General features: G+C 52.7%; 1 protein-coding gene across 2 annotated transcripts in view; it reads right to left on the bottom strand.

Annotated features, from left to right (window-relative positions):
* The window catches only part of STX18 (syntaxin 18), a 117891-nt gene that overhangs the window by 41397 nt on the left and 54531 nt on the right, over positions 1 to 21963 (bottom strand). For both annotated transcript variants that reach the window (XM_062213648.1, XM_062213649.1), the window contains exon 2: positions 11120 to 11187. In XM_062213648.1, the coding sequence (XP_062069632.1) occupies positions 11120 to 11187 (68 nt within the window). The remainder of the gene's footprint in view (positions 1 to 11119; positions 11188 to 21963) is intronic.

Here is a 21963-nt window from a genome sequence, read left to right on the forward strand (position 1 = left end):
GGATATTGTGGAAAATACACCTCCATGAGAAGCAGGGAAATTATTTTTAATTAAAATCCTCCTGGAATCCAGCCAGCGGCTAGTCAGCCTGCACGCTGCTCTGCCCCAGTAAAATGTCATTACTAGGAAAATTAAATAGGTCAATAAAGTCTGGGCTCCACATTCCGGAAAAAAGTACAACTTCCTAATTGTGTCGAACTAACAAAGCCAATTACGTCTGAAGGCAGTATTTCCACACCTATTCTTTCAACACCATGTAACATGTTCCTAAGAGCTGGCTGATGGCAGCACGCTGCAGGGGAAGGGGGCGTGAAAGGGAAAGGCTCTCCAGTCTACTGCAGTGAGAGGGAGGGCTCGCAGGGGACTCGCAGGGGTGGCCTTGCTCCTGGGAAGACTGGGGCATGCTATGCCCTAGACCACGTGTTTCTGTGGGAGTCCGCTCCCACCGAGCCCAGGGCAGGTGTGGGGCCTCCGTGAACTGGGGGCCTGGCAGAAGGAGCTGGGCTAGCCTCTGCCCACTACCCTTTGCCCTCTTTTGTAGGGATCTGCCTGCCTATGCAAACAGCAGAGACTCTGTCTGCCCCTTCCTCTGCTACCCTGTGCAGGGGCCTGCTCTTGCGGTTTGTGCTCACTCAGTAGCACTAACAGCTGAGTGAGTCTAATTCAGGAACAGAGTACCAGCAAGGTCCCCACCTGCAGACCCGAGTTCTGCTGACCTCGACTGCCCGAGTACCAGAGCTGGCGAGATGCTGCTCCCACTCCTTAATCCCATCTCGTCCTCTCCCCCTCACCTCCCTCCTGCAGAAGCAGCAGGAGGCTTTGTTTTGTTCAATAACCACTGCCCCCAACTGCATCACAGGTCAAACAGGGTTCCAATTCAATTATCATTCACCAAGGGACTTCTGTGTGCCAGGAACTCTCCTCTCACACATCTCAATCATCACAAGAACATTATCCACAGCTTATTTTAAAAAGGAACCAGGTTCAAAGATGCTGAGTGAACTGGACCCATAGCAGAACCAGGACTGAAACTTCAGTGCCCCTGAGCCCCAAGCCCATCCCACCCCCCTTTTTTAAGGGGGAACTTTCCACGAGGAGGCTCTTGTTTGTTTTGTTTTTAAATTTGAAAACAGAGAAACAAAGGGAAAGAAATATACCTATAAATGACAGAGAAATGTTCCATCTTGCTGGCTCACTCCGCAAATGCCCACAGCAGCTAGGGCTAGGCCAGGCTGAAGCGAGGCCCGTGGCACTCAGACAGGACTCCCAAATGGGTGACAGGGACCCACATGGTTGGACCATCACCTGCTGCCTCCCAGGGTGCACATGAAGCTGCATTCGGGAGTGGGGCTGAGTGAGCCCAGAAGCCAGGCACTCGGAGATGTGAAGCCCTCTGAATCACTGGGCTGAACGGCTGCCTTCCCCGCCCCACCCCCCGCCCGGTGCTCTTTTCAAGGTTCCACGACAGCCTACGGGGAGGAATGGAATTCAGAGTGCATGGACTGGCAATGAATAACTGGCACCAGGGAAATGAGTAGAAGACTGGGTTCCTAGAATGAGGCGATGGGTTGGTCAAGATGAAGAAAGCCTCAGGGTCTGGTTCAGACACTCAAAAGTCCAAAGGTGCTGGAAGATGAGGAATGTGCTCAATCTAGACAAAAGTGAGCAAGCCCCAAGGCTGGGACTGACCCCAGCGATCCTAGTGCTGTCGCTACAGCTGGAAAAGAGGAAGAAGCTCAGGCCCTGGGTTTGGTGCCCTGAGATGAAACTGTGTGGGAGCTTCGCTCCCTTGCCTGAAGCTGACTGCCTTAAAATTCACAAGAGCTGCACGGCCACAGACCAGCACTCCCACTGCGCCCGTCCTTCGTGCACCGCATTTCAAGCACGCTGTCTCCTCCGAACTAACCCACCACTTAGAGCCTGGGGCGTGACTCCCCCTCCCCCTGCCAGCTCTGCAAACCTCTTGAAAAAAGCCCGTTAGAAACACATTAACCTTTGCCAAAGCTTGCAGTCTGTCACAGCTACTCAACTCTGCAGCTGTGCAAGAACAGCCACAGACAACACGCCATCGAACAGGTGTGACTGTGTGCCGATAAAACTTTATTACTGGGTGGGCATTTGGTCTAGAGGCCAAGTCACTACACAAGACATCTGCATCCTATATTGGGATGCCTAGTCCAAATCCTGGATCTTTGGCTTCCCATCCAGCTTCCTGCTAATGTGTACCTTGGGAGGCTGGCGGGCAAGGCCCGAGTAGTTGGATCCCTGTACCCAGGAGGGAGACCAGACTGAATCCTGAGTTCCTGGCTTTGGCCTGACCTGTTCAGGCACTTGGGGAATACACCAGCAGATGGAAGATCGATCGATCGATCGATCTCTCTCTCTCTCTCTGCCTTTCAAGTGAAGTAAAAATAAACAATTAAACAATTTTTATGTTTACAAAAACTTGAATTTCATACAATTTCCCACGTAGTAATGTTAAAGTAGCTAGGTAGCTATTAGGCCAGGTCAGAGGGGCCAAAGACAATGAGAATTTTTCAAGAAAATACATCTCTGTGCAATGGAACAAGGAAACGAGCCCCGGGAGCACGGCGGCAGTCCCCCACAGGAAGTGAGGTCACAGGAAGTGACCGCTCCTGTGCAGCAGCCACGTTAGACAGGATGCAGTCCTCCCCTCTCCATGGGGCAGCCCAGGGGGCTGTCAGGTCTGATAACACAGTGCTGATCCAGTCCTGGGAAGATTTGCAGGAACTCCACATCCAGAAAACCCTCCATCCACAACTTCCCAGGAGGAGGAGGACAGGAGAAGAAATGGGGGCCAAGTATTCATGTGCATCAAAGCTCCAGTCTGAACGCAGTCTGCTCTCTGTCCCTCTCTGAGGCCGCCCCTCGGTCAGGTGTGCGCCTCTCCACCAGTCTCACTGCACACTACACTCTGTCCTCTCCCGGGACACCTGCCTACTCTGGCAGGTGCACGGCTGTTCACCACACTTTGCTACCTCGCGCCCCACTATCTCTGTCTCAAGTCTGAATTCTTATGTGCGTGAACACAAGGACCTCTGAGCAGTCATCTGCAGTAACAGTATTCTTCAACCATTTTAAAATATAAAACCATGGGCTGGTATTATGGAGCAGCAGGCTAAGCTGCCTCTTACAATGCCTACATCCCATATCTGAGTGCCGGTTCAAGTCCTGGCTGCTCCACTTCTGATCCAGTTCCCTGCTAATGTGCCAGAGAGGGCAGTGGAAGATGGCTCAAGTACTTGAGCCCCTGTCACACACGCGGGAGACCTGGATTGAGTTCTGGGCTCCTGGCTTTGGCCTGGCCCAGTCCTGGCCATTATGGCCATTTGGGGAGTGAACCAGCAGACAGAAGATACTGCCCCCCCACCCCACCCCAACGTGTCACTCTACCTTTCAAATAAATACATCTTTAAATAAATAAATAAAAATGTAAAATCACTTTCAGCTAGCAGGCAGTAGAGTGGGTCTGGCCACAGGCTGTTATCTGCTGCTCTCTGGTGTAGAGGAAGACACTGGCTTCACAGATTACATGGCTTCCATAGAACTGTGCGGCTAATAAGGGCAGCGGGACCCAAACCAATATTCACAGCCTTCACCTTAGCCGGCTGGGTGTTTTCCAAGGCCTAGGGAAGTTAACCATGGATGACGAGGAAAGAGCTCGTCAGCTTATCTTCAACCTAAGCTGCTGGGCACTCAAGAAAGGAGCTGGACAGTAACAGATTACCGCTAGCTTTGTGTAGCTTTCCAAAACCATTGCACCTTCCATTTCCCAGCCTATTAAATCAGTATCTGATACACATGCACACCTTTAGAAATAAAATACACACTGCCATCTAGTGTTAACCATTTTAATTGAGAACTTAAAATAAGGTTTTGTTGACATTTGATACTTCAGTGTATTACAAAGTATCCAATGAGACATGTTAGAAGGACAGTATTATTAAGTGTAGACAAAGCATCAGGGATTACTTTATATTTATCTGAGGGATAATAATTTCCACTGTTGAAGAATTTCTATTCATTTTTACATATATTGAGAAAGTTAAAAAAAAAAAATGTCTTGTATGTCCTCTAGTTTTGTGAGAGGAAGGCTTCCGAAATGCAGACATCCCTTGTTTATCAACAGGAAATCCCAGCAACATGCTCCTAATGAGGCCACCTCATATGTCAAACCCATATTTTCCCTTAACTGACATACTGTATTTGAGTGTGAACCTATGGCAAACCCCACAACAAAGCAGGTGCAAATGAAGCTGAGGGAAGAGCAGGAGAGACTGGTCCAGGTCTGTTGAGAGCCAGCGTCTCTCAGAAACCATTCTGGAAGTTTTGGTCAAAACGCTCTCCCTTGAGGCCAGCACTGTGGCGTAGCAGAAAAAGCCGCCACCGGCAGTGTTGGCATCACATGTGGGTGCCGGTTCAAGTCCCAGCTGCTCCACTTCCAATCCAGCTCTCTGCTATGGCCTGGAAAAGCAGTGGAAAACGGACCATGTACTTGGGCCCCTGCACCTGCTTGGGAGACTGGGAAGAGGCTCCTGGCTCCTGGCTTCAGATGGGTGCAGCTCCGGCAGTTATAGCCATCTGGAGAGTGAACCAACAGTTGGAAGACCACCACCCCACCCCCCCCCCGCCGCCGCCCCATGCCTCTGCCTCTCTGTAACTCAATCTTTCAAATATATAAATAAATCTTTAAAAAAAGAATATTCTCCCTCTTTTTAAAAATTAACCTTATTAGCGGTGGCACTGTGGCACAGTGGGTAAAACCACCACCTGCAGTGCTAGCTTCCTATATGGGTACTGGTTCAAGACCCAGCTGCTCCACTTCTGATCCAGCTCTCTGCTATGGCCTGGGAAAGCAGCAGAAAATGGCCCAAGTGCTTGGGCCCCTGTACTCACATGGAAGACCTAGAAGAAGCTCCTGGCTCCTGGCTTCAGATTGGCCCAGCTCCAGCCGTTGCGGCCATTTGAGGAGTGAACCAGCAGATGGAAGACCTCTCTCTTCTCTGCCTCTGCCTCTCTGTAACTATGCCTTTCAAATAAGTAAGATAATTTTTTCTTAAAAAAGATTTACTGATGTATTTAAAAGGCAGACTTAGAGAGAGAGGAAGAGAGACAGGAACAGAGAGGTCTTCCATCTGCTGGTTTCCTAGCCAAATGGCCGCAATGGCCAGGGAAGGCCAGACCAAAGCCAGGAGCATGGAACTCCATCAGAGTCTCCCATGTGGGTGCAGGGGCCCAAGCACTCGGGCCATCCTCTGCTGCATTCCCAGGCACATTAGCAGGGAGCTGGAATGGACTCAAATCAGTGCCCATTTGGGATTCCAGGGTCACAGCAGTGGCTTAACCCACTGTGCCATGTTGCTGGCCACCTCAGTAAATATTTAAGGAGAGACGGGCAGGCCCCGGCATCCCGTATCAGAGTGCCAGTTAGTCCGAGCTGTTCTGCTCTGATCCAAGTTGCAGCTAATGCGCCCTGAGAGGCAGCAGAAGATGGCTCAAGTGCTTGGGCCCCTGCCATCAACATGGGAGACCTGGATGGAGTTCTGGGACATTGGTTTTGGCTTGGCCCAGCCCTGGCTATTGTAGGCATGTGGGGAATGAACCAGCAGATGGAAGACCTTGTGGTCTCTCTGGTACGCTGCTTTTCAAGTAGATGAAAATGAAGACTTTTTTTAAAAAAAAATCTGCTTCTACTTGAAAATGCACACACACAAACAATCACACACATATTTAAAGAGTTAGAGGGGCTGGCATGGTGGCACAGTGGGTTAAAGCCCTGACCTGAAGTGCCGGCATCACATATGGGCGCCAGTTCTAGTCCCGGCTGCTCCTCTTCCGATCCAGCTCTCTGCTATGGCCTGGGAAAGCAGTAGAAGACGGCCCAAGTCCTTGGGCCCCTGCACCCATGTGGGAGCCCCGGAAGGAGCTCCTGGCTTCGGATTGGCATAGCTCCGGCCATTGCAGCCATCTGCGGAGTGAACCAGTGGATGGAAGACCTCTCTCTGTCTCTACCTCTCTCTGTAACTCTTTCAAATAAATAAAATAAATCTTTAAAAAAAATGAATAGTTAGAAACTTTTTCATCTCTGCGTGTTTCACAATAGGTCAGACACTGTCTACAGGGTGCTGCAGGTCGAATCCTTTTGAATATAAATGCTCCTCCCTCCCTTTTTCACCCCTACTCTCTCATATCTCAGCTCAACTGTCAGTTCTTCAAGGACAGGTGCCCCCAGTAGAAAGTTCCTCAAAGCCACCTGTCATATCTCCATTGTTACCTGTTCTCATGCAACCGTCCACAGCGCCGTGAAGACAAGGAGAGCCGTGTCAATGTTATACTCCATGCTTGGCACATGCCAAGCACTCGGTAAGCGTGTGCAGAATGCGTGAACTGATGAAGGAATCACTCGAGTGATCCAACCGTGGTACTGCGACACACGCAGAGATGCGTAAGAAACTTGGTGGCAGAGCCCATGAACAAAAAGTACCAGAGGAGAAGCAGGAGAGAGCCGTCAGCACGGGGAGGCAGGACAGACGGCTAGATGACGGCAGCACCAGAGACAGCTCTGGGGAAGGTGGTGGTGAAACGTGGGCCTGTCAGGATGGACGCCCCCGGACACGGGACATGCACGGCCGTGGGGAGGGCAGAACACCCAGCAAACTGTGAGTAAGGCCCGGGGCAGAGGAAGCGTCCACTCTGAACGCAGCTTGGGACCCATGGAGGAAGGGGAGGCTGGGAAAGTAGGTGAGGTTAATGGAGTCTTGCATGGGCCACGTTCCACAGGCAGAGAAGGGATTTGAGGAAGGCTCCCTGTGCTCAGGACTGCAGCTATGCCTTTATGACAGATGTGGAGAGAACAGGACAAGGAGAAGGCGCTGACAACAAGCAACAAAGACCGCACAGAAGGAAGTTGACAGAAGTGACACATGGAGCAGGCACTGCTCATGTGTGGGGCTGGGTGGAACAGGGACAATCTGGAGCTGAAGAAGTCACGGCTCCGGACGAGCCCTGAAACGGGGAAGACAGAGGTGGTGACAGCATGAACGCCACGGTCACAGGCCTGGCTCACCGCAGCCCCTTCACCTCCATGCCTGGCTCCTTGTCAACCAGGCTTCCTAGCAGTGTCCCCCTCCCAAGGGCTGATGCGAGGAAGTGGTACCAAACCCGCAAGAAACCTTCACGACACAGAGAGAACACGGACTGACAGAAGTGTTTCCCAGTGCAAGGGAGAGCCAAAGGTGCAAAACAGAACCCTGGAGTTCCTGTCGGGTAGGGAAGGAGGGAGGGAGGCAGAGGGAGGGGTGGGTGAGAGGGAGGGAGGGAGGGAGGGAGGGAAGAAGGGAGAGAGAGGGAGAGAGAGGGAGAGAGGGAAGAAGGGAGAGAGAGAGAGAGGGAGAGAGGGGAGAAGAGAGAGAGGGAGGGAGAGAGAGAGGGAGGGAGGGACGCAGGGGTGGGTGAGAGGGAGGGAGAGAGAGAGAGGGAGGGAGGGAGAGAGGGAGAGAAGGAAGGAGGGAGGGAGAGAGGGAAGAAGGGAGGGAGTGAGGGAGGGACAGAGGGGTGGGTGAGAGGGATGAAGGGAGGGAGGGAGGGAGGGAGAGAGGGAAGAAAGGAGGGAGGGAGGGAGGGAGGAAGGGAGAGAGAGACGGAGGAAGACAGGGAGGGAGGGACAAAGGGGTGGGTGAGAGGGAGGGAGGGAGAGAGAGAGAGGGAGGGAGGGAAGGAGGAAGGGAGAGAGGGACGAAGGGAGAGAGGGACGGAGGGGTGGGTGAGAGGGAGGGAGAGAGAGAGAGAGGGAGGGAGGGAGAGAGGCATAGGTGAGAGGGAGGGAGGGAGAGAGAGGGAGGGAGGGAAGGAGGAAGGGAGAGAGGGACGAAGGGAGGGAGGGAGGAAGGGAGAGAGGGACTGAGGGGTGGGTGAGAGGGAGGGAGAGAGAGAGAGAGGGAGGGAGGGAGAGAGGCATAGGTGAGAGGGAGGGAGGGAGAGAGAGGGAGGGAGGGAAGGAGGAAGGGACGAAGGGAGGGAGGGAGGAAGGGAGAGAGGGACGGAGGGGTGGGTGAGAGGGAGGGAGAGAGAGAGAGAGGGAGGGAGGGAGAGAGGCATAGGTGAGAGGGAGGGAGGGAGAGAGAGGGAGGGAGGGAAGGAGGAAGGGAGAGAGGGACGAAGGGAGGGAGGGAGGAAGGGAGAGAGGGACGGAGGGGTGGGTGAGAGGGAGGGAGGGAGGGAGGGAGAGGGAGGGAGGGTGCAGCTTTACTCACACCAACCCTGCCCTGAGGCAGCCCAGCGTCCCGTCAGACAGACAGCTAGGTGAACTGTGGCGCCCTCTGCAGGTGGAATACTAGCGTCAGTGCACAGCAGAGCAGTCGGAGGGAACAGAGCCCCGGTCAAACACATGACGAGCTTCGGAAGCCGAATGGCAGGAGGAAGAGGCGCGGAGTGCGTGCTGCGGCGCTCACGCACAGCCAGTCTCGCGATGCGCAGTCACAGGTGAGCTCGCGGAGAATGCAACAGGAACCCAGCTACACCGTGCGGGACCAGGGCCGGAGGATGGTGAGGAAGCACAGGTGAGCAAAGCCACCCCACGGGCCTGCTCTACACAGCCCAGAGCTAAGGCCGCTCACACGGTTCTCCAAGGTGGTAAGGAACAACAGAGAGGATAATAGCGGATGAAAGCCGTAGGTGGCTCTCAATGCCTCTAGCATCTGCTGCCTGGCCTGTGACAGGACCTGCAGGATAACATCGGATGAAAGCCGTAGGTGGCTCTCAATGCCTCTAGCATCTGCTGCCTGGCCTGTGACAGGACCTGCCAGTCCCTGACACAGCCTGTCCCCTTGCCCTCGCATGGAGGACAGACCAAGGGCTGGGGCACGAGGCTGAGGGGCAGCAGGGCCACGTGTGGAGCTGGGGACTCAGCTCCGCTCTCTCTCGAGGCGGTGGGAGCGGTGTGATGAAGGCCACACAGAGGGACGGCGACCCTGAGAAATGGAAAACGGCTGCTTCTCCACAGCAGGAGGCCAGGAGGAAGGGCGAGGGGGCTGGGTGGACTGAGAGCAAGCCTATCGCAGCGTCCAGACGTCACAGGGGAGTGGGCCGTGAGGGCGTCTCCACAGGGTCTGTAAAACCACAGGCCTTCCTCCCCTGGCCTCCTCAGCCCTGTGACCTTGTCCTGCCCCTTCTTCTCCCCACGGGACCTGTCCCCTACACACTATAAACCTGCTGCTTGCCTGGGACAACCGCTAGAACACAAGTTTCACAAGAGCAAAACGCTGTCCCCTAAGTGCCCTGAGCATTGGCAAGGAAACTAGGAACAGAGCAGGACTCCGCACACATCGGTAAAGGAGCGAGGGGCAAGGCTGGGCAGGGCTTCTCCTCACCCACGTAATTCTCTCTCGTGGAAAGCTGTCCTGCGATTAAAAGATGCTCTTGCATATCCCTGGCCTGCGCCCACTAAATGCCAGGAGCACTTCTCTCCCTAGCTGTGCCGAACAAAAACAGACCCACACGTTACCAAGCAGCCCTGTGGCCGAGAACCTCTGGGCCAGTCGTGGACCTCAGGACTGGGAGAAACTGCGCACGCCCTCACTCACTCAGTCGTCGGACAAGTGTCTACTGGGGACCAGGCAGGGGTGAGGCACGGTGGAACCAGGAACTACTGGGGACCAGGCAGGAGCGAGGCACGGTGGAAATAGGAACAGAGAGCCGGCCAGGTCCCTGGCCTTCAAAACCTCCGTCTGATGGCCAGCACGGAAGGAGCTGCTGCTCTTGTCACTGACTAGGTACCAACTGTGATGTGTGCCGTGAAGAGGACAGACAGGGTACAGAATCGAGAGACTAACAGGAGAGGTCTGTTTTACTGGAAGAGACCACTCAGTGGTCAGAGAAGGCCTCCTGGAAGAGCTGTGAAAGCTGAGAGTCAGTTTGACGGGGGCAGCACTGGGAAGAGGAGGAACATCACAAGCCCAGGCTGCAGCAGCAAAGAGCACGGAGCCTTCCAGGACGGCTGACCCGGGGCAGCACCACGGCAGGGGGCCGGGGAACAGCAGGGCGAGTCTGAGATGAGGCCAGAGAAGGCAGGGGCAGAGCAGGAGCCGCCAGGCCAGGGTGTGATGCTGACCACAGGACAGTATTCATGATTGTCACATAAATAAATAAATCTTTAAAAAATATATAAATGAAAGACTACGCTGAGTAGAAACTGCACCTATCACGGGGAGGAATATGACCATGACCTACACTAGGGCAGGAATAAATGAACTCATCCAAAGCACCCTAGGGAATGAAGGCCGGGGCAGGTGCTACAGTGCAGTGGGTTAAGTCGCTGCTTGAAATGCCCTCACCCTATATGGGAGCACAGGTTTGTGTCCTGGCTACTCTGCTTCTAACCCAGCCTCCTGTTAATGTTCCTGGGAAGCAGCAAGTGATGACTCAAGTATCTGAGGCCATGCCACCCCAGGGAGACACAGATGGCGTTCCTGGCTCTTGCATTTGGCCTGGCCCAACCCCGGCTGTGGCAGCCACTTGTGGAGTAAAACAGCGGACAGAAGGTCTCTGTCTCTCTTTATCTCGTCACTCTTTCAATCTTTCAAATTAATAAATAAATCTTTTTTTAAAAAAAGAAGAAGAGAAATGAAGGCCATGCCGAAGTGGGCCTGTCACTGTGTGCAGCAAGTGTCCAGAGCCTGGCAGAAGGCCACAGGAGGGAGACAGCTGTCACAGCTGAGGACTGGGACCTGATAAGGGAAGCTTGACCCAAGGATACGAGGGCGAGGGGCTGAAAGACACCCGTAAGAACATCACCCAAACGGCAGAACAGGAATCTGGCCTGTGTAAGACGCCTGTGACCTCCCTTAGACTGTCTGGGTCTGGGTCCACTCTGGCTGCTTACTCCAGCTTCCTGCTAACACACTCTAGGGGCAGTGGTGATGGCCCAAGTCACTGGTCCCTGCCTCCCAGGCTGAGTTCCTGGCTCCCAGCTTCAGCCTCAGACAGTGCGTGAACTGGTAGATGAGATAAGTGTTCTCGCTTGCTCACTCCCTCTCAAATAGATTTTTAAAACTTGAAAGGAATACAGGGATGGACATGAACATAGCAAAGATGTGCTTACCTGTAAGCATTAATGTAATCTTTCCTATGTTCCAGAAGAAAATCTCTCAGTTTGCCAATATGAGAAATCTAAAATTAAAAAAAAGAAAGCAAATAGTTTATATAGATGTGAGGTATGTTACATTCATAAGTTCATATGTAATAAATTTTAAATAAACAGAGAAGGGAAATCAAGTTGCAGAAATATGCTGAAGCTACAAACCATGCAACTTCAGCTGCAGACTGTCCCACGGTGCCTAACACGTGTATTCCTGGGCCCTGGCCTCTACTTATTATGACTGGGACACTAGGAACGCAGGGATTAAACAACACAAGTGTGGGACCTGCACAGCTCACATTCAGCGGTGGCCACTTCCCTTCCTTGCGAGTCTCACACCTAACATCTTACAGAGGATGCAATCTAAGGCCAGAGCAATCCACTTATACATAGGGGCCACGCAGAGCAGCAGAGCTAAGGGGAGGACTCAGGGACAATGATCTATCCCTACACAGCAATCCTCCATCTTGCTTCCAAAGATGTGTCTAAAGCTTTGCTCCTACCCCGTGTCCGGAACTGTGCATGGAGCTAGGGATTAAAAATTACAGAAAGATAGGAAGAAAACCCAGAGCACAGTTGAAGGGGACAGGAGAGAAGGATTACACAGCTGGTGGCCTGCTCTGTTCTCTGACCATGTTCACTCTGGCTTCCCACTCACACACAGCGCAGCCCTGAAAGCTCTCTGAACTTTCCTCTCTCCCGTGTGAGTTTTTCTGTCGAGGCTACCCCTCCACTCTGCTCTGAACTTAAGGCCTCTGCATACCACCCACGCGGCACTCATTTCAACAAGGCCTGTCCTCCAACCCCACTGTCACAGACAGGCATCTTTCGTCAGTGACGTTATAAACATGGGAGAAGGGCTGCAGCTCCCCTCAGGCTCTAGGTACAAGAAGCTGGTACACACTAGTGGGATAAGTACATGTCTACATACAAAAGAAAGCCACAGGTCACAAGAGAAAGGCTCCCAGTTTGTCTGGAGACAGGTGTGTAGGTTTCGTTGAATCTCCCACATAGTTGAGACTATTATTATAAATGTAGTTCAGAAGACTACTCTAAGACATTTTAAGAGCCTAAGTCAAAGAAAGAAATCAAGAATGGCCACAATAGCTATGGATGTAAGGTAACGAAGAGGGGAGTCTGGGCAGGCACCAGCCGTCACTGTTCTGAGCCAGTGTGCAGGGCGAGCGGCACAGAAGCCTAGGGACGGGTCCAGGGCCACACACTCGGCAATGGCCGAGCTCAGATTCATGCTCAGGACCATAGAGCCGGGGTTCGACACACTTCCCGGTACTTCACAGCTGCTCTCCTCACCCGCCTGCCTCTGTTCCCCAGTTAAGCCGAAACCTTTTCAGTCTGCTACAAAAACAACGTAACAGAAGCAGGAAGGTTTGACTGCATCACACAGATTTCTAAGGTGATTCTTCTGGTTAAAAATCTTCAGTGCTTTCACTTCCCTTACCACAATCCATACCTACCAAGTGGTCAAAAACTCACCTGCCTTTCAGAGCCAGGTAAACCAGGCAAGGCAAAGAAAGCAAGGAAGAGGGTGGGTGTGACAAAGCAGGCCATGCAGAGCGCTGGTCTCAACATCCGCTGCAGCCAAAAGCAACAGCTCTGGCTCATTTGCCAAAGGGTAGCCAGCGCAGTGATCTTGGCCTAACCAACAGGAGCAAGTCCAAGCTCCTGAACACAGTCTTCAACCCCTTCACAGTTCAGCCCTGAAGTCCCACGTGGCCTCAGTCCCTGCCTCGCTGGCCCCAGGCTCCCTGCCCCAGGAGAAGCACACCCCTCGCTTGCCTTCCTTGGAATGAATGCCCTTCCCCACCATTCCCTTGAAGGCACATTCTTCCTCCTACCTGAAATTCTCTTTTCCCTCCCACACCCACTGCCAGCCACAGCCAGATGCCAGTCTCTCTCGAAAGGCTGCACCTATTTCTCCGTGAGGACAACAACTGGTTCTTGGACCGACCTCCCTCTGCCAGACTACAGGCTCCTAGGGGCAAGACAGCCCTCTCTTTCCCTACGGCTTGCCAGGCACAGTTCCTGGAGCAAAGCAGAGCCTCCCAAACACCTACTAGTGATTTACAAATAGCAGGTGCCAAATAATCCCAGGAGGAGTACACGCACAGTGTCAGGCAGAATGGTGCATCCCCAGCCTCTCCTTCCCCTGCAGGACGCCCAAGCCCCACCCCCTGGGAGCCATGAACATTTCTCTGTGCAGCCAGGAGCATTTGCAGAGCCGGCAACTGAAGGCTGCTGATCAGCTGACCTGAAAACAGGAGAGCTGACCGTGGATGACCCCCACGGGCCTGGTGAGATCACAGGGCTCCTCCAATGTGGAAAAGGCCGGCAGGAGGGAGTCAGACCAAGGGATGTCACAAAGACTCACTTGAGGCTGCTGGCTCTGAGGCTGGAGAAAGGCAGCCCAGGGCTGAGGCGCCCCTGCAGCTGGAAGGGCAGGGCCCCAGCAGGGGTCTCCCCTGAGCCTCCAGAAGCAGCACCGTCCTGCCAGTGCCCTGGTTCACTCTAGGAAGGGAGCTCCACTTCGGACAACTGACCTGGAGAACCATTAGACACTAAATCGATGTTGTTTTAAGTTACACATTTGTGGCAACTGTTACAGCCACAATAAGAAAAAAAACCCACCCACTAAGAGCTGTAATGTCCATAACCGTTTGTTTTTAGAAGTCAGAAAGGTTTCCATAAAGAGTGTCAAGAGGACTCTACCACCCAGGCCAGACCGAGCCACCACCCCCTTTACAAAGCAGGAGCTGCGGACATGGGGATGAGTGCCGGGAGCAGGAGGGCTCGCGGGCAGCTCACCACGACATGATTACAAGAGCAGGAAGACTCCTGCCACCCCGGCCTCACACGCCTTGGATGGCAGATTTCCATAGAATCAGTTTACTTAAACAGTGCAAAAAGCTTCTTCAGGATTAAAACGAATTCTCGGTAAGTTAAGAGGTTGTAAGTAATTACTGATTTAATAACAATAAACCAACACTTAACAAGAATACAATGTATAAAACAACATTCTAAATGCCAAGAACGAAAGGAAATAAACGAGCTTTATTTCTTTAGACATCTGAGAGCTGTGAGAACCACAGAAAGCCACACACATAAAAACTCCAAAGCCGTAACACGGAAGCGTGCTGTGGGCCCTGCTGTCTGACGAGGCACTCTCACAGGCCCAAGAAGCACGACGCGACAGACGGCCTCTGCAATGAGGCACGGGCACCATCGGCTCCCGAAGACCCCTGGCCGGGCTCGGGCTCTCCTTCCTATGAGGCACGGTCCTGCTTCTGAGCGGAAGCTGCCAGCCGCACACACGCTCTGCTCCAATTCTGATGTCCACCTAACACTCTGAAAGGCCGAGGGGCTGTGTGCTTTGAATTTTTTGATGTCTCCACAGATAGCACAAACTTCAAAAGGCACTGCCAGGATAAAGTAGGGATATGCGTAAGTAAGAGAATGTCTCTTCCTTCTGATAGGAGAAAGGCCAATCTAGTGTAAAACGACGATGAAATCAAAGTAAAACAAAAATACACTGGCCATTTAATGATCTAAGACTAGTGTCAACTTCTTACACTTTTTAAAAAAGATTTATTTATTTATTTGAAAGGCAGAGTTTGAGAGAGACAGAGGCAGAGAGAGAGAGAAAGAGGTCTTCCATCTGCTTTCACTCTCCAGATGGGTGTAATGGCCGGAGCTGCGCCAATCCAAAGCCAGGAGCCAGGAGCTTCTTCTGGGTCTCTCACACGAGGCAGGGTCCCAAGGACCTGGGCCATCTTCCACTGCTTTCCCAGGCCACAGCAGAAAGCTGGATCGGAAGAGGAGCAGCGGAGACTCAAACCGGCGCCCGTTGGGATGCCGGCACTGCAGGTGGTAGCTTTACCCACTACGCCATGGCACTGGCCCCTTACACTCTTGATATCACTGAATGACATGACAAAAGGAGCAGGGGAGAGTCCTCAGAGAAGGAGAGGCTCATTGTCTCTGTGGGACCCGGTGGGACCCGGTGGGTGAAATGTAAGGGCTTGGAATAGGGAGGGCAGTGCTTGGGGGGTCGGAGGGCCAGACCCCCTGGGAAGCATTCTGCATGTGTGCACGGCAGCAGGAACAGCTCTGTCCCTGCTGCCCGGAAAGCCCTCTTTATTCCAGTCCACTCCACCTGGGGAACCCCTGCTTATCCTCCAGGTTCCACTGCAGTGGCAGTTCCTCTGTGCAGCCTCCCAACACCTCCCTCTGCAGTGCAGATACACCTGTCGGCACCTCCCCACTTGTCTGCAACCCCCTCCTAGACTTCAGTGAATGTCCGAGAGGTCAGGCCCTCTGCCCTACTGTTTCCGGATCCCAGCAGTGCCTAAGTGTTGGAAGGGGGAAACGAAGGGGCAAGTGTGTGGCCGTCAGGGGGCAACCAAACGGACTGCAGGATTCGATAAATCCCTGTGCACTAAGTGATCCAAAGGGTATCCCACAGACTGCACTTCCACAACCCACGAATGAAGAAGCAGGGACCATCAGCTGTTCTCAAATCAGCAGTTCTACAGAAGTGAGCGAGCAAGCGAGGTGTGCTCAGAGGGCACAGGTCACCGTGTGAGTGTACAGGGACTGTGGCCCAGTGGGCTTCCCAGATCTTCCCAAGGTCTGTCCTCACCAAGCACACAACCTCCAATGTGACGAGCATCCACCTAGCCAGTCCTCATCAGTGGGCCGCGCTTGGTCACACTGCCATGGCAGATTCAATATGCCCCAATGGACAAAGACCAGAGAACCCTGTACGCCTGAAACCACAGTTAAAATAGTATCTGAATTGTAACCAACAGAGAAAAGAACAGGACATTTCCTCATTCAGCCTCTGGCCAGTCACTGTAAATGGGCTGACAACTCGTGCACAGGAACCAAAGCCCTGGGAAGTGACACCGCCAACAGGGCTGGATCTAGAACCCCTAAATCCGCTGAGCTAGCACGAGTTCCGATGAATTACATGGTGCTGACCTAATCAATGACCACGCTGGTGTCCTTCAGTTTCGTTGGATATCAGAGTCACTTTAATACCTACTTGAGCACTGTTATTTTACTAAAGAATCTCACACTTAACATTTAATGATATTAAAATTACGATGGGGCCAGCATTGTGGCTTAGCAGGTAAAGCCACTGCCTGCGATCCAGCATCCCACACAGGCACCGGTTGCCTATAAAGGGTTTTCATCTAGGTGCAGCAATGGTGTTGTGTATGAAGATTATGTCTTATCTCTTTGTTTTTAGAGTCCTAATCTTTTAGAGAGAGAATCATTTACAAATGAAGGAATACAATGCTAGGATTTCCTTCAAGGTACGGTGGAGGGGTTCACAGATGAACAGGATCAGCCATGAGTTGATCACTGTTGAAGCGGGATACTGCATCACAAGTTCCTTAGTCCATCTAAGGTTCCTAACATCTAACACGGGTTCCTTAGTCCATCTACTTTAGTACAGATTTGGTATTTTCCATAATAAAATGTTATTTTAAAAGATCTATATCGTACCTTCCTCCTTCAGCAGTTTTAATCCTTCTCAGGTACAGATATTCTCCTACCAAACTAGTGGCAATCACACCTAAACCAATACGCAGTCTCTGCTTAACTTTCAGCAGGTAGGACCAATGCCACCTAAAACACCAACGCAATGCTCCGTGAGAATTCCAAGACTCAGCCTGCATGAGCTCATCCACTGACAGCGCGTGCACACACACACACATTAAGATTTGTTTATCTATTTGAAAGGCAGAGTTACAGAGACAGAGATAGAGAGGGAGAGAGAAGTCTTCCATCCACTGGTTCACCCCCCAGATGGCTGCAATGGCTGCAGCTGTGCCGATCCAAAACCAGAAGCCAGGAGCTTCCTCCGGGTCTCCCAAGCAGGTTCAGGGGGCAGAAGGATTTGGGCCTCTTCCACTGCTTTCCCAGGCCATAGCAGAGAGCCAGATCGGAAGCGCAGCAGCCGGGACTTGAACCGGCGCCCACATTGGACGTTGATACAGCAGACCGGGGCTTTAATCTACTGCACCACAGCACTGGCCCTGACAATAATATTATCATGACACTTCTACAAAGGAAAAAGCGGAGTCAGAGAGTGAGTACTTTGCTCAGGAACACAAGAGTTGAAGCCTGGATCAAACCCAGGCAGTCTAAACACCAGGGTTGAGTTCTTAACCACCAGATTTAAACACAGATTCTTGGCAGTCCACGGCTACAGTTTTCCGGTATGATGTTCACAAGGAAGATGACTGGCAACTGAGAAAAGCAACCCAAGCAAGCAACACCATGCTGTTCTTTTCTTGGATCTAATTCAACCCTACACCACAGACTCGATCTTGCCAAGTGCCACCCTGTGTGCGCCAGGCAGGGCACAACAGGCTCTGTGTGTAAGCCCCACCCCCGGAACAATCCTATGCATTAGACATCATCCCCACCCCCATCAGTGAACATGGACGCTGAGGACCCTGCAAAGGCACGAAGACTAGCGAGTGGCGGAGCTGGAACAGACTGCAGACCTGCATCGTTCAAAGGCTAGGCTACTTACACCGTGCTGTCAGAAGGCTAACTAAAACCACTAACATCTACCCAAGTTTGAGCTTTCTTCATAGACATATAAACTGGGTTTCCTATGAGAGTATCTGTACATGTTGATTTACAATTTTTACTACATTGACTACTGGAGGATCTGCGAGAACAGCATGCTGTCACCACGTGATGCTGGCTGCCGCTCCTTGTTCTGCCTCTCCACAGGCTCAGGAGGGGCAAGGCCACAGAGATGGGAAAAGAAGCAAGGACACGGCCGGCCGGAAAGCTCGGCAGGACCAGTGCACCCTGAGTGCCCGTCATCAGGATTCCTCAAAGGATGGTCTCACCAAGTAGTGAGAGCAACCTCCAGGTCTGGCTCCCCCCTCATCTAATTTCACCTGCACCCCCTTTATCCTAGGATATGGTACAGGCAGAGAAGAAACTCTGGGCAAAAGACTGCGTGAGGGCCGGGGAAATCAGGGTGGACGAGACACAGGTGAGCAAGAGTTCAGGCCGTTGGCCAAGACGCCTGGGTTCCAATCCCCGCTTTGCCGCGTGCTGTTGAAGGGGGCTTTCGCTTCCTCCCCTCCACCTGTGTGCAGGGCCTCAGCTAGACGATCTTCCTGGCCTACCTCCCACCCTTCCACACACTCTCAGGGCAGAGGAGTGACCTGGCTGATTTATGATGTGGAGAAGGGAACAAGCGTGCCGCCCTTCCCTCCCCGGTCCACAGCAGCCAGCAGGGAGGGTACCTTCCGGCCATGCTCACTCGTGTCTGGCCATAAATCTAAGCCAGGTTCTCTACTTGGCTCTGTTCTGACTCCTGTATTTTTCTTTCAGGTAGTTCCAATACTGAGCTGGGAAGAAAGGGATGTATTTTATAAGCTCCCCTAAACTCTTAACTTTTGCCAACTGAAATTTTGAGCAAGTTGCTTAATCTCCTGGGCTCCACTACAAAGGGAAAGGGATAAAAATTATTTTGAAAAAAATGGTAGCAGAAGTTAATAGTCAACACTTACTTGGTACATAGGAGATGGGAGGCACCAATATGTGCGCTCTGCACCCTCACTTCCCTCTCCTAACAGGCCGGCGGGCAGGCACCATGATGACTCCATTTTAACACAGAGCACAGAAATGGTTTACAGAAATGGAGACGGACTCTCACCAGTGTCTGCGCGTCTCCCACAAAGGTGACCTTGCTGCTCCATCTGAGTATGATCCGGCTCCGAGGGTCACTTCCACCAAGTGTAGACGGGGCAGACGCACTGAGATCGAGCTTGTCTGGGTGAAAGCCAAGGGACAGTGCGAAGCCTACAGCCACACTGCAGGGTCAGCCGGGACCCAGCTTCTTCCTTAGCCTGATACTTTACCAAACCTCAAGCTCCAGCCTCAAACTGTAAGTGTTCACCTGACTCATCCCTTTCTTTCTCTGAAGATAAATCCAGCTCCCTTTTGATTGGCTGCATTGTAACAAGTCTAATTCCTGAAATCATCACGACATGGAAATTCTCCCCACAGCCCATCTGTCATAAAAGCAAACTGATTATAACACAGTAGCAGTGTGTTCCGGTATTATATGCACGTGCCAGGGGAAAGACTCTCACATTACTTGTCCTAACACACACAAAGGTTTTACAACGAGAGCCCAAACAAACAAAAACAAAACCTCCCACTGAGTGGGATCTGGTCCTACAGGTGAATCTGCCCTACTGATGTGGGTCCAGCCCCAGCGATTGCTGACAGTACGCTGTTTTCCCACAAGCATTCTGGTAGGCGGGGAAGAACCAGGCAAAACTGAGGTCTCCCCAAGGATGTAATAGGTGATGCATTTATGTAAAACAAAGGAAATGCAGACCTCAAACTGTATACAAAAATAGAGGGGCAGCGTTACAGAGAGGGAGAGAGAGAGACAGAGACCGAGAGACAGAGAGATCTTCCATCTGCTGCTTCACTCCCCAGATGGCCATAATGGCTCGAGCTGGGCCAATCTGAAAACAGAGGCCAGGAGCTTCTTCTGGGTCTCCCACATCGTGCAGGAGCCCAAGCTGTAGGGCCATCCTCCACTGCTTTCCCAGGCTACTAGCAGGTGTTAGGTCGGAACGGGAGCATCCAGGACTCAAACTGGTGCCCATGTGGGATACCAGCGCCACAGAGGCTTAACCTACTATACCACAGTGTCAGCCCCAAACTTTCTTAATATTTTTTTGTGCTTAAAATTCTTTTTACAATTAACATGTTTAATCTTAAGAAACAAACATTTTTAAACAAAGAAAGGAAAAATCTTTCCACATATATCGCTCACTAAAACTGCACACTGATCTTCCCAGGACCCCTAGGAACAAGTCCAATTCCTTAAGCCCCTGGCCTCCCAGGTGGCCCATTCCCTGCTGCCTTGTCCAGAGGCCACGCCCTCCCACTGCCCAGCCCTGGCCCCAGACTCCTGCCCAGAAAACCCTGCTGGGTCACACTCCAAGGCTTGGCTGCCATTTCTGGGCCAGGGATCCCCTGCCAGCGTCTCTTCCAGAGATGTCACTGCTGTTCCCAACCGCCTTCATGCCACCCTGACTTAAACGGCTCGGGCATGTGTCTAGCCCAACGCGGTCCCCAGATTATTACTTATGCTGCAAAGTGAGCTGCTTTTCTACTCCTCTCAGGGTAAACGGTAAAATAAACTGGAGAGCAAGTCACTGCACACTGCGCACCATCCACTAGGTGGCACCACAGTGCCGGAGCAGGCACACTGACGGCGCTGTCTCCCAAGTGCTTTCCTGATTTCTCTGGGTCTTTTTACCTGGAACCAGAGGATCAATAAAGGCTAACTGGTCCGCAGCCGCTGAGGCGGCGGGAGCAACACCGCTCACGCACACGTGTGCTCTGGGTCAGTCCAGGAGGATTCCAAACCCTGCACTCGGGCAGACGGGGAGCACGCTGCCGTCTGCAGCCCCAGCTTTGTGTATCTGTGTCGCCCCCAGAACAGACCTGCTAGCTGCCCCTTCCTGGGTGTTCTGTAAATTACCCAAAGCAAGAGGAACTGGAAAAACAAAAATCCCAGCACAAGTCTCCCAGGATGACTGCATCTAACTGCGGGCATGGCTCAAAGCTGCCGCAGTGTCGTGCGTGGAGCCCGGCAAGGGTCTGACTTCGGCACCCCCACCTCCACGGGAGGACAGCAGGTTTGCTTTGCTGGTACCACAACACTTCCAACAAAGACCTGACTGGCTAGGAACCAGTAAGCACTGGTGTGCATAACCTGCCTCTGCAAGAAACAGCACTGCTCGAGAGGAGAGACCCCGAAGGCCCCTCGGCGCGTTGTAAACCTGTCACTCTTCATGCCACCAGTGGACACAGCTTGCTGTTCAGGTTAGTGCGCAACCAAAGGCCACAGGCAGCAAGCGCTGTTGCATAAATACTTGCCGGCTCCTGATAAGCTAAAGCGAGTTTTCACAAGGGTCACGCTCCCAAACTTAATCTGGAGCCCACGAACTAAATTCTGACTCCACTCCCTTCAGTCTTAATTGAAAAATACATCAATACCAGTTACTGAAGTCTGAGTTCAAAGTTCAGAACTAAGGTGAAGGCGCAGTGGGGGCCGTGCGAACCCCGCCCCCGCAGGAGAAGGTCCCCAGTGACCAGTCACCCAGAGAGAGCCAGCGCCCTGTTAGGGGGCTCCATCTTACGAACCACTCCCTCCTGGCTGTCAGCAATCACTGCGGAAGCAAGTCCTACGGGCTGGACCCATCTCCTTTCCCCCATCCCTACGTGCACGACGCCCCTCAGAGAGCACGGGCCGACACGGTGGTGGCCCCTGGGGGAGCGTCTGGCTGGCCTTTTCCGGTCCTCAGACTCCTACGGCGGCACCAGCCCTCAGCGTCCCGAACAGCACTCTGCCGTTTCTGGTCGAGCTGCTGACAGCTTTTCTTCAGCTCTGTTCAACGCCTCCTCTGCCTTTGCCAACCTCTGAAATTTATTTCGGTTCAACTGTTGGCTCTCACACATTCCTGCCACCCTCGTCCCACCGCACAGCTTTAGTGACTGCGTACAAATGTCCATCCGGCCTGCCTCTCGTGTGTTCTGGCCATGTGCCCAGCGGTCCCCTGGACAGGCCACTGTGTGTCCCATGAGTGCCTGGTAAGCAGCACGTTCCAGCGGATACACACAGCCTCTCCTACTTGGCTCCCTGCTAGCCCCAGTCCTCGTGTTCCTCTTGTTCCAGGGAGAAAACCTGCATCTGGACGCCCCAGGTCACAGAATCGTAGGCCATC

The sequence above is a fragment of the Lepus europaeus genome, chromosome 16 (genome assembly GCF_033115175.1).
Source record: "Lepus europaeus isolate LE1 chromosome 16, mLepTim1.pri, whole genome shotgun sequence".
Classification (NCBI taxonomy): domain Eukaryota; kingdom Metazoa; phylum Chordata; class Mammalia; order Lagomorpha; family Leporidae; genus Lepus; species Lepus europaeus.